At 36.7% G+C, this 17445-nt stretch overlaps 1 protein-coding gene across 9 annotated transcripts in view; it reads left to right on the forward strand.

Annotated features, from left to right (window-relative positions):
* Neto1 (neuropilin and tolloid like 1) overlaps window positions 1-15877 on the forward strand; it is a 109618-nt gene extending 93741 nt beyond the window's left edge. For 4 of the 9 annotated variants that reach the window (XM_040272110.2, XM_005339879.4, XM_078029882.1 and 1 more), the window contains exons 8-11: window positions 2952-3065; window positions 6873-7428; window positions 8379-8453; window positions 9303-15877. In XM_040272110.2, the coding sequence (XP_040128044.1) occupies window positions 2952-3065; window positions 6873-7428; window positions 8379-8439 (731 nt within the window). In that variant the 3' untranslated portion in view covers window positions 8440-8453; window positions 9303-15877. Of the gene's footprint in view, window positions 1-2951; window positions 3066-6872; window positions 7429-8378; window positions 8454-9302 lie in introns of those variants that run through there. The other 5 variants (XM_078029883.1, XM_078029885.1, XM_078029886.1 and 2 more) reach the window with 5 other exon arrangements.
* Window positions 15878-17445: the final 1568 nt, after the last annotated feature.

Consider the following 17445-nt stretch of genomic DNA (forward strand, 5'->3'; position numbering starts at 1 on the left):
ACACCCACAGTCACTGGTCAGTCTCAGAAGCCTGCTTCTGCTCAAGGAAGAAGCAAATACATAAGCATTCTTCCCGTTTGCAGCCAGAGTCACAAGGCTGAGCTTTATTCACAATCCAGTTGATGGCACAGCCCAAACAGTACACTTCTCACTGTGCACATGGGCTGATTCGTGAGGGAGACAAGGTCAGTGAGGGAAGACTCCTTTGGCAATGTTATGGGGTTCACTTTCTATTAAGTGGTTATTTAAATCAAGAGCAATAGTATTTTATATGTATGCCATTCTCTTGACCAACTAGATGATTTCACTGCATTTTAACAAATCAGTTTCTATTTTCTCTGCCCATGAAGTGGGATTGTAGTAGGAGGGTCCCCACAGCTTATGCTCAGGAGGCCCTTGAGACCAATACTCCTGTGAGCTTGAGTTGGTTACCAGAAAGTACCCTTTGAGTTCTTAAGCAGAAGAGAAATGAGAATCTTGAAGGACCCACTGCCTATCTATATTTATCAGAGAAGTATCCAGACAAGCTCACTACATTCAGAAACCAATATAAAATTACATTTTTGCTATTTATAAGACAAAGATTAATTTTTGTTCAAAGTTATAGTTGTTATAGATCAGTTTTTTAGCCATGCAGTGTTTAATTGCATTTTTGGTGTGTGTTTGTGTGTGACGGAGAATGCACGTATTTTGTTTGTCATTTGCCCAGGAAGTCTATAAATTATTGAAACTAAAGGAGAAAAGATATGAAGCATTGCCTAAAATAATGCAAAAAAGAGTGATGATGATTTCCAATTAAACTGGCATGTTTGCAAAATTTTTTAATGCCCAGAAGCATCAGGAATGTGATTTATTGATATTCCTAGATTATCTATTGAATGTCAGTAAAACCACTAAAATTTGATTACTGGTTCCAGCACATCAATTGACAGTTTCACAATTAATAAGAAACAGAAACAAGTAAGATCAATGTGGACTACTTGAAATTCAAATGTCAGTGCTCTTATCAACATAGCATTGAACTTCACTGAAATCCAGAATATAGTAATGCTTTTATTTGCATATTTAGAAGTATTAAGTTAACCCATTCTATTAGATAATTTTTATAATAATTTTCAATTCTTTATGGAAGATCAATAAATATTCATGTCTCTCTACAGGTATTCTTTACTTGTTGGATGACTAGCCTTCTGAAATCACTGCAGTGAATTAAGTCATGCTTTTTACAAAACCATTTTGCAGTTATTCAAACCAATTTGCAGAAAACTCCCTTATGCTTTGTGTATAGATTTTGACATCATTTATTATCTGCTCAACAGACCATATAAGTTCTACAAAAACGATTATGGTTGGCTACAGAAATTCAAATTTAGCACCATAATAAAAAGCAGATTTTTGCAGTAATGTATTAGATGATTAAATTTCACATTGTAGCAGTTTTTAATAGTGCTTAACAAGTCACTAACTCAATAAAATGTCAGGTATGAGACTGTTCTTTTCAAAATGACTGTATTCTCTACTTTTTAATATATAATGAAACTGACTAGGAAGTCTTTGCACCCTCTACCTGGAACTTAAAAGTCAATGGTGGGGGTGGGGGGGAGGTACTGTGTCTAAATCCAAGATAGCTATGTCTTGCTTTTGACTTCTTGGGGTTTGAGAATTTTACTTTAAGAATTTATCTAGAAGTGTTAAAATATTCCAAGTTGCCTTATGCAAAATATTTTCCTGACCATTTTGAATCATATCTAAAATAGACAAACAAAGCTAATATTGTAAAACACAGGCACTAGTTTTGAAAATGAAAAAAACATGTCATCATGTACGACTGTAGTTTTAAAAATTCTTGATCCTTAAAAAGTCTTCACTGGGCTGGAGGGTTAGCTCAGTGTAGGGTACTTGCCTGAGGATTGATTCCATCACAGCAAAATAGATCAATAGGTTTTTATTGCTCATTCAACTAATCACCACAAATTACCCATTTTGTGTAGGCCATACATTTTTCTAGGATGTCTATATGTATAATAATTACAGAACTATTTAAAACAATAAGAATTATAACTCATGAGGTGTACAGTGATTACAGCGGTAAAAACAAGTTTGTCTTAAAGGACTCTGGACCTACTCTAATCTACAATGCAGTGTTACTATAGAGGTTGCTCTAAACATGCCATTCTTCTAATCATAAAAAGGAACATTTTCTTAACATTAAAATCATATCTAACATTTTACCTTGCTGAATTGACTGTCCCATGTAATTATCAACCTAGCTTTCTTGTTTTCTTTGAGTTTCAGTTATACTTCACAGTGCCTAAATATGCATAATAATTTGGAAATCATGGTCATTGTAGTCTGTCACTAGAATGTATAAAATACTTGCATATGGGCTAGTTTTATTTTTTTGTGTGTATATAAAATTTGAATTAATATAGTGTTTCTGATGTTCAGGATTAATTTCCTCTTGATTCTGAGTATCCATGACTTGTATTTTTTTAAATATGCCTAAATGACTTCACAGGAATTGATTTAAGAATATTTTCTCATTATTATCTGATACATATTTTTCAAAATATTTTAATGTTGCAATTATGTGGTTTTGTACAGCAAAACTAACTTTATATATGTGGGATTTCTTTGTAAAGAATAATCCACATCAGTAGTCGGTATACAGGCTTTGCTCAATTAATGTATGACTTAAAAACAAGCTAGAACCCTCTGTGGATGGTAGGATTCATGGCAGAAGTCTCATGCCGTCTTATTAGCTGAGCCCCCCAGAAAAATACAGAAAAATACGCAAGAGACAATGAATGCTAAAGCCATACTTCTGAATATCGCATGGCCGACTTTTTGCCTTGATCTATTGGCAAATTATCAATCTAATCTTTTTGCAGTGTGATTTATGACTGAGCTAAGATACAGCTCTCTTTCTTTGTCTTGTTCTTTGTTTTTAGCTCCTTGTGAAGGCAACACGTTCTTCTGCCATAGTAACATGTGTATTAACAATACATTGGTCTGCAACGGACTCCAGAACTGTGTGTATCCTTGGGACGAAAATCACTGTAAAGGTAATGATCAGATCTTGAAATATGTAAGGTTCCCTTCCTAAGGAATGGGAAGGAAGTTTGTATGCACCTGACTTAAAAATTGAGCATATAGTGGCTTCTATGAGCTTCATCTGTTTTATATAACCAATCTGTAAGCAATTTTCTTTACCTTGATTTGCACTGTATCCAGAAGTTTCCTAATTTGTGCATGTATACTGGACGATAATTGATACTGGAATGGCTATTAAAGAAATAAACTTGTTAGAGTCTGCAGAACCATGGAAATTATATGGATGCCTACAGCACAGCACATTTTTTTCCCTAGTGTAACGGGTACCCCTTAAATCCATGGTGACACTTCTCATTTACTCCAGTTTGTCTTTGTTGCTCTTTGAGCTCATCTTCTAGTGATAAAATATGTTGCAGGGGCATTGATACTTCCAATTGCTTCCCGCCACCCAATTCCACTTCTATTTTGCTACCAAAATGCTTTTCTTTCTTTACAATAAAAATAGTAACTAGTGTCCCTGAGCCCTTCTCTAGCCTATGCACACAGATTTTTTTTTTCATTTAAACAGAGTTACTTGGCTGGTTTGTGTGGCATTGATTAGTTAAGTTCCAAGTGCCGTATAAACTCTTTTACTCAAGGTCAATATTAAACAATTATCAAAGAAAAATAAACAGGCAAATAATTCTATTATGTTTATAAAAGTCCAATGTTATCTATCAAAAGGCTTTCTTCAAGCAGAAGTGTTGAGTAGCCATTGCTTGATTGAGTCATTTAGAATGGCAGGTCCATTAGAAAGAATGGTCTGGTATCAAGTACTTCCATGGGGGTGTTGGTGACAATTGTGGAAGAACCACTTGTGAGCAAATGAGAAGTTAAATACTGTCGGACCTGCCCTTATGCAGCACTGGAGACGAGTAGTAGTCACCATCAGCCTTCTGCCCAAGGTGAACTTGTGGCCATACCTGTAAAGAACATTGGAGCCAAGAGCATTGAGAGAATGTGTACCTGTGAGCTTGGGGGAAAACCAAACCCCTTTCTCCAGATGAGGAAAACTTAAGTTTGCAGCTCATTCTCTTGTGATAGGAGAATGCACTTCTTTCTTATCATTTCAATCATTTCTAATTGATCAGGTCTGCTGTTGGGGCTTAGCCTACAATGTAGCCTAAAAGAATGTCCCACATGCCCTTGAAAGGAACGTGTCTTGTTGATATTGGGTGAATCTGAGACACTGCTGCTATGTCTAATAGGCCTGTTTCAGAGGTGTTCAAGATTTTTGTTTTCCTTTTGATTTTCTCGCCTCCGGTCCATTATTAAGAGAGAGTGTTCAGTTCTTTAAGTATTATTCTTGAATCCTCTGATTCTCTCTTCAACTCTGTAAAGCTTTTGATTCGTGCATTTTTTAGCTTGGTGGAAAGGTCTGTAAAAATTTACAACTTTTTTGTCTCCTTGATGGATTGACCCTTTTATCAACATAAAATGATGTAATGTTAAGAAACTTTTTTTTGTCTTAAAAATATACTTTGACATTGGTGTAACCACCTTTCTTTGGACTGTAATTCTACCCTTTTAATTTCAGACTGTGTCTTTGCCTATAAAGCATTTTCTCTGAAGGCAATGAATTGTTGGATCTTATTTTTTTTAATCCAGTCTAACAATCTCTGCTTTTTTCTTTAGTCATTTAATCTATTCCCATTTCATCACTGTTAATATAGTTGGATGTATATTCACTATTATAGTTTTTGTTCTCTATATGTCTCATTTTTTTATCTTTAATTTCTTTATTTTTCTCTTCTTTATAAGTTAACATACTCTACAGTAACATTTTAATTTTAAATAGTTTTTCAAGGTATTCTTGATTTATTTTCTTAGTGGTTGCTTCAGGGTTCTTAGTATATAGCTTGATTTCTCAGGATATATTTAAGATTTATAACAAAAATTCTAGTGAGATATATAAAAACTACTCCTGTACAGTTCTATTCCCTCTTCCATTTTTCACATTTTCTCCATATTACATCTATATATGTTAAATTCATTGCAGTAGTCATTAATTTATGTATTTTTATATCTCATATTGGGAGAAGATAGGACAGCAGACATAGATTAATGTAATTTGTTAGACAACTCCTTTAATCGAATGTTTCTGGACTCCTCATTTGTTTTCATGAATTTATATTGTCCTCTGGTGTAATTTCCTTTCTCCCATAACAGTTTAGTTTCTACCAACCTTTTTTATCATCATCACCAAATACATTACATTTCCATAAGTTATAAGCTCAGCAATACCATTATATACCCTATGACCTTGCCTTTTTACAATTTTAAGTAAGGACTGTGGGTGAAATATGCCACTGAACTTCCATAATTATTCACATAATTTCCTTCCTTGGATGTGTTCATTTTCCTGTTTCAGTTGCTGTGTCTAATTTTTTCATGTGGATCTGTTATTAGGTCACATGCTTCCAGCTCAGAGAACCTCCCTCCATACATTTTTAAGGCAGCTCCTTCAGTGTTGGCTTCCTTCTTCCTTTGTGTTTACCTGGTATTCTCCATTTCACTTGGACAGCACTTGCCTTGGCAGTTGGTCTTGGTCTGCGGTGTGTAGCTGTGGCGACCCTCGGTTGGTCTGTAGGACTTTATGTCTGCCCCACGTGGCCCGCTGGCCTCCACTGGTGAATCGGATCGTGGCCTCTCGGGGCTCTTCTCCTGGGCTGCTTTGTGGTCCCTTGTCCATGTCTACGTTTCAGGGTGACCTTGGTAACATTTTTGACATTGTCTGGGTGTGGTGCTCTTACGTTGTCCTGCTTGGACTCTGTTGAACCTGGATATGAGATCTCTTGTCGAGTTTCTGGAATTCCCGGATGGTTTTCTGGTTTCGCTCCCCTCCCCTCTGCACTCCCATCATGTCAGCATGGTTGAGTACTGGCTGCTTTTCTCACACTTGATTTCTCCTCATTCTTTTCCCCACTTCTTCAGATATTGTGATTTCGTTCCTCTGTGTTCCAGGGTGAACAGGGCTCTTCTGTTCCTCTCTGAAGCATCTCTGGTTAGAGATGATGATTTGAGGGCCAAAAGAACTGGTCATGGTTCAGAAGCACAGGAGTTCACTGTCCCTAAAGAAATATAGCAGATATGTTCCAGGAAATGCCTCTGCATTCGCCACACACCATCAGGATGTTTTACAGAGTTCCATTAAACAGAGTTTAAACCCTTGTCTCTTTGCCTCTATTTTTGTCAGTCATGGCTACTTAATTTGGGAAAGAGTCTACGCAAGCCCTCATGCCACCATCCCCAAATGTCTGTCCTGAATTTGAAATGGATTATCCTTTGGTGTCACAATATTGCTGTTGTTTTAACTTTAGTTTCCCTGTCAAACATAAATACAAAATGATACAGATGCATTTCATGTTCCTCATATGGGAGTTTTGAGCTTTCTCGTAACTAAGAAAGAAGTTAATGTGTAAAATCACCAGTTCATTCCTGATTGTCATGCAATTTTGACCTGGTACATATTTCTTCAGCATTATGTATATATGAATATGCGTACATACATGCACCTACGTGTACACACGGATGTTTATTGAAATCAGAGATGCTGGGCAATAGGACGGTCATCGTAAGGCTAGAAGATAGGGCCTTTTAACAAGTAAGAAATTTTGTTGAATTTAAAATATTTTCTTCTGCTGCTTTAAGCTTGCAAAATTTCGACGCTCAGCCTATCTCGTTTCTAAGTTTTCAGCACATGTTCTGACCGTGACATTAACGTGTGGTGGGTTGTCTCTCGTTGTCTGTCTGTCGTCTCCGCTCTCTCCTACCTGCAGAAAAGAGGAAAGCCAGCCTGCTGGACCAGCTCACCAACACCAGCGGGACTGTGATTGGCGTGACTTCCTGCATTGTGATCATCCTTATTATCATTTCTGTCATTGTACAGATCAAACAGCCCCGTAAAAAATACGTCCCAAGGAAGTCAGACTTTGACCAGACTGCTTTCCAGGAGGTGTTTGAGCCTCCACACTATGAGCTGTGCACCCTCAGAGGGACAGGGACGGCTGCCGACTTTGCAGACGTGGCAGATGACTTTGAGAACTACCATAAACTGCGGAGGTCATCTTCCAAATGCATTCACGACCATCACTGTGGATCCCAGCTGTCCAGCACGAAAGGCAGCCGCAGCAACCTCAGCACAAGAGAGGCTCCCATCCTGACAGACATGCCCGCCCAGCCAGTCAAGCCCCTCGGTCCTCCCGTGAGCAGAAGGAACATCCTCGTCATGAAACACAACTACTCCCAAGATGCCGACGCCTGTGACATCGACGAGATCGAGGAGGTGCCCACCACGAGCCACAGGCTGTCCAGACACGACAAAGCCGTCCAGCGGTCAGTATCTATTGATTTTTTGATGATGCTATAATCCGAGGACTCTACCTGTCAGAGTGTGCTGTGCCAGTTTGTCTCCAGATCTCAGTCCCCCAGGCCCCTAGTGAAGGCTCCAGCCAGGGTCTCAGCATCTCCCCCTCTTCCTTCCCAGGGCTGCCCACACTCTGTTGAAACCCCTACGTGCAAGATATCTCACACAGACCAAAGCATTCCTATACATATATTTATTTTTCCAAAAATTCTGACATTAAATTAATAACAGATTTATATTGCTGATTTATTTCCACATAGTCATGAATGTTACCCCTGAAAACATTTATACACTTTAAGATAAAATGATACTTGAAAACAGTTGCCTTACCAAGATGGCTAACTCATCTTGTTGAATAATTGTAATGCACACATAATATATTTTGCAATATTTTTACTTTTTGTATGAAAATGGAAAAAAGTTTCCTTGCACATATCTCATTATGCTTATATTACAAATTGGTCACAATAGCATATATGCTAGAAGACGAAACACTGATGTTTATATGCAGCGAGAGTTAGTTAAAATATTTTATCATTGTCCTTTCTATACAAATAATATATACCATATTATTTGTATTCTATTATCAGCTCCTAAGAGGAGCAAAAGTTATGGAGACAGAGAACCTAAAATTAGAAAATATTATTTTAAGTTCACACATCCAGTCTTCTTAAACCATGTTCTGCATGTTTCCTAGCGTTTAGTTTGTTCTATGAATTTACGCACCGTCTCCATTTGTTATACATTCTCAAAATATAAAGTATTTTAGTTGATTTAATACGTTTTTGCATGCTGATGTAAAACAAGGACTTCCATGGTTTTATGAGTTTTCGAAATGCTTTGCAGTAAATAGTTGTATGCGTATGTTTATTTTTGTGCGAATATTGCTTTGTTGAATGAAACAGCCGTAACCTTCCAGGTTCTGCCTCATTGGGTCTCTAAGCAAACATGACTCTGAATACAACACAACTAGGGTCTAAAAAGAAAATTCAAGGTAAGCAAAAACCCTTGGTTCCTTTTCCCACTTTGTTGTATTCTGTTTTGTTTTGTTTCGTTGCTATCGTCTTGTAGTTTTTCAGGAATGTGATGTTTATTCATTATTTCTTGAGATATGTGTTTCATGGCATTTCATAATTAGAGACATAATGGAGATCATGGAACAGTGCTGATGGAGGGATGATTCTTGGACTATTTAACTTTAAAATAAATGTTAGTATTCTTACCAGTAAGCATTGTCCTAAAATGTTACTTAAAAGGATGTTGACAATTTTATGTATTTTAAAGTAAAGATACTAAAAACAATGAACTTTCTTTAAAGAAAAAAAAGAAGAAACTCAAGTTTTATGAAATAAAAAAAGTCATTTATTTTTTTAAAACTGGAGTGAATATATAATACTAGTAATTACTCATATAACTTGACAATATTCTATTCATAACCAAAACACTAAGTATTTGGAGATACTCATAACATTTTTGCACTCTTAGTTTTGCATGAATGTGTAGCTCATCTCATCAAAATTAAATGCAGCATGGTATGTCAAATTTTATAAGATAAAACTTGAATCCTTGATAATGTAAATGGTTTCATTATTATAAGTTGTCTGTGTGCACATCTGTTTTGTCACCAGATATCACAGTGGCTCTATTTTTGAAACTTGCAAGAGTCTCTATCAATGTCCATTTAAATTTGTTAAACAGCTAGTCTCCTCAGGACTCTTCCAGTCTATCCACCATTCCTGAATTAGATAAACGCATTTCCATGCTCTGTACTACCTTAATAAATTGGTGTATTTGCTTGCATTTTTCACTGGGAGAAAATGTTTTAACTGTGTTTTATTTTCAGAAAAGAACTATTTATACAAACATGGGGACTGTGAAAAGAAAATTCTATAGTGAATTGTGAAAAGTGGACCTATTTCTAAATTCATTCCACTGCCTTTATCCAAACTTAAGAATTACAGACATTTGTTATTTCTTCGGCAAGACATCCCCGCTGCACAATGATATGTTCATTTCGTAATTTGGTTGCTGGCCACCAAGTGCTCCTTAGTTTTTAAATACATTTTGAGATTTACTGGAAACTTGAAGAAGAAATTAGATCCTGATTAAGACGATCCCAACTTTATTTTTATTGTCAGTTTCACTTTTGTTTCTGTGTTGGTTCTGTCTTTGTTATGTAATTGTACATTGTGTGATGTGTGGAAAACACAACCCTGGACGAACCTTCGGTTACATGTAATTGTTTTCATTATATAGACTTCTTGAGAATAGTGCGTTCCTGAGTGGTTTTGAACATGCTACAGAGGAAAGTGAAAATGTGGACCATGGAAACACCAGCTAGAGGTTTTATGGACTACACACCTATTGTTTTATTATGATTAAATGCAGTAAAAAGTCATGAGTCCAATTACTAGATTGCAATAAGAAAAATTTCATTTTTTTTTCTCTCCTACATTCCCTTGATTTTTTTTTTTTTGTTGTTGTTCTCTATCAAAGGGAGATACCAAGTTTCAAAAACAGCTTTTGAAACCAGGTACTTCACTGTTCATATCCTACCACAGAGATGTTTTTGACTAAGTACTTAGCAATAGGACTGGATCGACAGTCTGAGAAACTACCCTGCATGTCAGTACTGGATATTTGAGTTGGGAAAAATACCCTCTTTATTAGACACATTGTAAAAAGCATGCATTCTCAAATATTGCTGTTACTCTTCCATTTCTTTGTGTCACATGCTTGCTACTTGTAACGTTTTTATATAAAGATATATAAAATGTATAATTATTTCCTAACTTGAGTTAAGAGAAATGTTTTCTTCTGTTAGACGGATTCAAACTCACAGGAGAACAGGTTTTATTTATATCAGTTCTCCCCACCTTTCAGAGCATAAGACATCCTTTAGTATTTAGGTTTACTTCCCTAAATATTTGATTTTTAGAATTTTATGGAGTATGTTCTCCTTTTAGGATAGGAAAATCATTTTAAGCACTTTAAAAGCATAGGCCTTTATGACCTTGAACTGCATCATTGAAACATTCTTGTCCTCAGCACACAAAACACTTGAAAGCTAGTGATGATGATGTGTTATATACAAAGGAAGTCAAACCCTGTAATGGTAACTGCTGCTGAATTGTATACACACTCTATATTTGATTTATTCAGTGGGAAATTTTAAAAATATTAAATACATATTCTTTGAAAATGAATTTTAAGAACCAGTATTACTATAAATCTGCTTACAAAATTTTCCAAACTATTTGATTCTATAGCTGAAAAGATTCTGACCTTCAAATAGAAAAGCAATCTGGTCTACACAGTTCAGTCCTGGCAACACAGGCAGGCTTCACCAACTACCCAGATAAATCATGTCATATGCCCCTGTTAGGAAGTCCATTTGGTTTATGTTTAAAAAAAAAGTAAAAGAAAAATATAGTAATTTTATAATAGAAGAATCAAAGAATTACAGCAATTCTGAATATTTCATATTTATTGAAAAAAAACTAACAAAAATAATCACTTCCATGAACTTGATAAACTGGTGAATAGAAAATGTATTGGACATTATAAAGATCAATTTTTACTATTATTTTACCTATTTTGATACACGTTACTTGTGATAAAAAATTAACATTTTTTCAAACTTTGCTTGGCTGATTTATTTATTACCATACTTACTTTTATGTCCCTTATTTCAAAGTTGATGCACCAAAGATTATTTTTAAATAAATAGCCATATTTTATATAGTTTTCACTCTTCAGGAATCTTTATAGGCCCTCATTTGCTTTAAATGACTAATATTAACCATATGACACACATGTCTCAACTTTTTATTTACAACAGCAATGAAGATAGGAAAATAAAGTAGGTGAAGTTTACTATACTACAGGCTGAGTCCTGTAGCTCTTCACAGGATATCCATTCCCTCCATTTCTTTTAAAATGTGCAGAATGGTACCGATCTGCTTATTCTCTGCTTAAAAGATATTTGTAACAGGAATCCACTAATAGGTACTTCAAATTTTTTATTGTCAAACTAAACTAAGTATAATGATAGATGGATAATTTGCATATATTTAAAACACAATAGCTCCACAGGAAAAGAAAAATATTTCAAGTGAAGAATGGGCCTCCTGTGTGATGATGGTAAAGTTATTTAACACACATAAGCACCAATTCATCAGAAAAGAAGATGTGGTAATGCTGGGGCAGGGACCTGGAGGCACTCCTCTGTCCCTGGCACCAACTTGAGGCTCTGAACCTGGGGTGCAGGGCCCCAACAAGGCTTGGACATGTTCCTTGGAGAACCCTGGATGTCTCAAATTCAGTATTGAAATCTCTTTTTATATCAAAACTCCTGTTTCATGGTTTCGTCAGACCCCATCAATTTTAGCCTGTATTACAAAATGGGGACACCTGTAGGTAAGGGAGAATATGTTTGAAATCTTTTAAATCAAATTATTTTAATGAACAATTATATTTTTTCATAAAGTAAATTCAAATATGCTAACCTGAGTGGGTTTTTTATTTTTTAATCTTTTTTTAAAAAATTTCATTCTTCTTAGTTATACATGACAGGAGAATCGATTTTGATAAAATTATACAAACATGAAATATATCTTATTCTAATTAGGACCCCATTCTTGTGGGTGGGAATGATGGTAGGATTCACTTAGGTGTTTTCATATGTGTATGTAGGAACATGATGTTAGATTAATTGTACTATCCTTCCTATTCCTGTCCCCACTTCCGCCCTTTCATCCCCTCTGTCTAATCTAATGAATTTCTCTTCTTCCCCTCCTGCTCTTTATTGCAATTTAGCTTCCACATGTCAGCAAAAACATTTGACCTTTGGATTGGGGGGATTGGTTTATTTCACTTAGCATGACAGTCTCCAGATACATCAATTTACTGGCAAATGTCATAAAATCATCCTTCTTTATGTCTGAGTAATATCACAATTTCTTTATCCATTCTTCTGTTGATGGGTGTCTCGGTTGGTTGGTTCCATAGCTTAGCTAATATGAATTATGCTGCTATGAACATGAATGTGGCCGTGTCACTATAGTATGCTGATTTTAAATCTTTGGGTATATGCTGAAGAGTGAGATAACTGGGTCAAATGACAGTTCCAGTCCTAGTTTTTTGAGGAATCTTCTTACTGCTTTCCAGAGGTGTTGCACTGATTTACAGTCCCACTAACACTGTATGAGCACTCCTTTCCCCACACTCCCGCCAACGTTTGTTGTTACTTGTATTCTCACCATCCTCATTCTGACTGGGGTGAAATGGAATCTCAGTGTAATTTTCATCTGCATTCCTCTAATTGCTAGAGATGTTGCACTTTTTTTTCACGTATTTGTTGATCATTCTTATTTTTGTGTTTTATTAACAAAATGTCTTCAAATAATGGGTGAAGTTAGCCCAACGTTGGTGTAATAAAGCTCTGGTGTTTTTCTATGTTTGGATTCACTGTGCAAAATCTTGGTGGTGTGTCACACTCACAGGCAACACCAGTGAAGCCCTGAGTAAGGCTGTGTACCTCTGCACACATGCCTTTTTGTTCTCTTCTTCAAGGTTGGTGTGGAAATCTCCTTTTTAAAACCATTTTTACATACCTGCCAGTTGATACATCAGACTGCACAATTCACATATGAGGTAGTTGATTTGCCATAATTGATTTTGATTTGATTACATAATTAAAATGTGGCTATAAACACAATTGAAGATCCATGTTTTAAAGTTAGACCTTTGACTTTCCTTGAATATTCATGTAAGTGACTGCATTACCTTTTTCTCTATTTTCCCCTTAGGACATCAGGGTTTCCTTACATTTTATAACTTTTTAATAAAACCAGTGAATGGGTTTTCCTTGGCCTCAGAATATAATAAAAATCTATGAAATATGATCCTGGTTCCCATTCCCTTTATTAATGGAAATAGTGCACAGATGTTTTGGTAGTGAAATAAATGATAGCAGCTTATCACGAAGCTTGTGCATCACACGATGTGAATGCACATCAGCCTCCAGCTCTGGAGGAAAGCTAACGAAGTAGACTGAGTTCCCTGCATCCTAAATGGACATGACTGGAAAGTGAGTTTCAGTCTGCCCAGTTTGACAGGTCACTTTCTGCCTACATTTTCCTTTATTGGCTCATTTCTGTGCCTCACAGGATGGCACAAAGGACCTGGCCAGGAAATTTTTTAGTAGATGAAGGAATAAGGAGAACCTGATTTATGTAGTTAATCTAATCTCTTATTTATGTAGTTCATATTTCCCACATCCCTTTAAATGAATAAACTATCAAATAAAAATATATTTTTAAATATCCATGGATCTTTTAAATCAATAATCCCAATTCAATAAATCCAAGGCCCTTAATTAATTTAAAATTACCATATTGGTTTTTAATATATTTTAGTTGTTGATGGACCTTTATTTTATGCATTTATTTATTTGAGGTGCTGAGAATTGAACCCAGTGCCTCACACATGTGAGGCAAGCGCTCTACCACTGAGCCACAACCCAGTCCCCCATGTTGTTCTTAGTAATGAATGTTTATATTGTGCTACACAATTTTTTAAAAGTTGATCATATCATTCAAATAATTGGGACAGTGTTGCAAAAGTTGCAGGTAGAGGTGACTGGTGACACGTGCTCCTAACAACTCCTGAGTCTCCTTGCTGCTCAAGTGCTATATGTCCTTGGAAGTTCTCAAGGAGGTAAATGCTTTTACCTGGCCTTTAAGTTCTTGAGGGTTGGAAAAGTGAACTCGACCTGTTTCAGACTTCTTCCCTCTGCTTGAGTGTTTTCCAGAAGGTTCTACTCCCTGATTCGCTCCTTCCAGAGGTCTTGTTCCCTGATTCACTCCTTCCAGAAAGTCCTGTTCCTTAATGACTCCTCTGTCCAAAGTGATTGTGCATCCAACCTGATCCTTTTCATCCTTACTTTCTCTCCAACCACTGAAGCATGCTATTTTACAGTGATTCCTTCTTTGAAATAAACATTTTGGCCCTTCTCTTAATATTCATGGATACTGACATAAATTTTTTAAAATTATGAGAACACAAAATATATAATTCCTTTTGTATCAGGTTGCAAAATTTATACTCTTTATTTTCTTGCCCATGAGTTAAACTTGCCTCAATATGGCTAGACTTTTTGAGTCTATACAATGCCCATGCCAGACTTCCTCCTAGGTACCTGGGGAAAGAAAACAAAGAAGGCAATCTAGTGGGGCACACAATGACAAGGACAGGTAGAAGGAATGGGGCTTTGAGGAGCTGTAGAAGGGACTTTTTCCATCTTGGAAAAAAAAAAAAACCCTGTGTTCCTGTTATATCATCTTCTGTGGAAGACAGAACATACTCAACTGCCAAGAGACTACAGTACAGACGATGTTTCACAATCAAGAAGTTAGTAGCAGAAACAGGGGAAATAACTTCTAAGCAGGATGGGAAAAGGCACGTGGTAGAAGACTGGCCTTCTATGGGGTCTTAAAGAGTGACACCATTGTCAATCAGCAGTGCAGAAAGGAATTTCCACCTAGAGAAATGAGAGCAGCTGTAGTCTTGGAGGCTCATTTATCTGAGTTGAATGGAGCTTAGGAGGAGACGGGAGGGTGGGGGTAATTATAGTGTGAAGAATAGGTAGGAGTTTACAGCATGATTTCTGCTTGTGTTGGATGCTTAGCCAAAGGAGTTTAGCCTTTATTCAAATGGATCGTTTTGAAGTTTCTTGAGAAATGTGGTTTATGAATCCTCTGAAGACACTGTTGCCAAAATGATCGAAGAGTGGAAAAAAGTATAGCCAATTAGACCAATGGAGAAAAGAGACATGAGAAAGACTAATGATGAATGGACAGGGATGCGGAGTGTTTGTCTGGCTTTTCTATTTATTTTGAACCCTATTTTATTGTTTTGTGGTCTTAGTTGACTACCTGATGAATGTATCGAGGGTCACAAACCAAACACCATTCTGAGTGTCTTACATGTCATCTTTTCCTTGGTCACTTTAGTAATTCAATGAATAGCATCAGTAGTAATAATATTTTTTGGTAATATGTTAATAACCATTGTACAGATGAGGAAACTGAGGAAAGTTTCAATAAGTGAGAAAAGTTGTACAATAAGAGATAAATTCAGCTCTGAAACCAAGCTGACTAACTGCAAGTCAGCCAACATTCTTCCCAGATGTGTGACACCTGTCCATCAATATTCAGCTCAGTCCATTTCACTGAGAGAAGTTGATAGTTATCCATATTAATCCCAGAGTTTTGTGTTTCCTCATCTGTAAAACATGTATTATAGCACCATCCTTCCACTTTCCACCTTAGAGGGTATGAGGATCAAATTATCATGCACTGGAAGATATTTTTTATACCCTATAATGCATTGTAAAAATAAATCATTTTTCCTAAATCATGTGTACACTTTATTTTATAATCGACCTGGAACAAACACATCCTCTGTAAAGAGCAGTGATGAAGAATAACTCCTGGCTTCTTTTGCCTCCAGTGAAACATAGGCCTCTGGAACCCACCCATTCTCAATTCACCTGAGTACCACTTCCTACAATTTTTTTTTTAATTGCATCCTGTTATAGGGGTGCTGTTCATCTTGAGTGAACAACATTGAAATCTAAAGCTCTTAAATAACCTCCAAGTCCTCGTTATCAAGTACACAGCAAGATAGCAACACTTGAAAGAAAATCCTTTTTCCCAAAGACAGAAAATTGTCTTGCACAAATTCACATATTACATCAGTGCAAAGACAAACACAGTTGTGCAAATCAGTGCAATCTCATAAACGTAATTTTGATATAAAATGTGGTATGCTACCACGAAAATAGCTTGCCAGTGGTTCAAATCCAAATTGTAAGTGCAGTTCATGCTACATATGTGTTCTTTTTTTTATTTTTATTTTTATTAGTTGTTCAAAACCTTACAAAGCTCTTGACATATATTTCATACATTTGATTCAAGTGGGTTATGAACTCCCATTTTTACCCTGTATACATATTGCAGAATCATACATATGTGTTCTTTAAAGAGTCATTTGAAGGCTCTGAGTTTCACCCCAAACTGTAAAACAGAGCAGGCTATAGCTCGTGAAGGAGTTCCCACAGGAGCCAGAGCGGGGTGCAGAAACCAACAGCTTGAGACAGTGAGCTGCAGGGAGATGGTGGCATGTGCCTTTGTGTTTGCCAATTTGCCTCAGCATGGGGAAGTGTCTCTCCCCGTCAGCCTCCCATACCCCTGTGAGGCAGGCAGTCCCACAAAACATCACGCCCTGCTTCTGACATCCCAGTGGGTTTAGACAATGGGGGAAAGACCTCACCTTCATTTCTGAGGGATCCGATATAGGACCAGGCAGAGGAGGTGTGAACGCTCGGTCAGGTGGGAAGGAAGCGGCAGAGGGAGCCTGCAGGCGTGGCGAGCCCCATCCAGCATAATGAAGAACATGGTGCCAAGGCACTGGCACCACCAAGAGCTGCCGACTCCAGAACACAAACACGTGAGGACACAAATCAGGACCAGCAATCTGCAAGGATCCTGCAAAAACGTGCTGCTCCCTAAGTAGCTGGCTGTCAATGTGTGTCTGAAAAAACGGGAAAAGGAGTGGAACAATTAAATATTTAAGTTTCTTTTTCACAGGAGCTCTATCCTGACACCTGGTTTAGATTTATTGATGATACCACTTTGCATATGAATTGACACTTTATCTGAACTTATTTATCTTTCCATTCCTTGTCATCTGCTGTGCACATCCACAGTTTTGGTGGATGAAAGATAATTCCATAGCAAAGACAAACTCTGAATAAGTTTAGTATTCAGAGTCTAGTTCAAAATCTGCAGAGATAAAGTAGTAATAAGGAGATGGGAGCATTTACTACCCTGATTTGGTCAGTACACATTGTGTATGTGCATTACTTTCTACAATTATTACGTGTTAATCAAACATTTTAAAACTGTGATAAGAAGAGGCTA

Source organism: Ictidomys tridecemlineatus, chromosome 13 (genome assembly GCF_052094955.1).
Source record: "Ictidomys tridecemlineatus isolate mIctTri1 chromosome 13, mIctTri1.hap1, whole genome shotgun sequence".
Lineage (NCBI taxonomy): Eukaryota > Metazoa > Chordata > Mammalia > Rodentia > Sciuridae > Ictidomys > Ictidomys tridecemlineatus.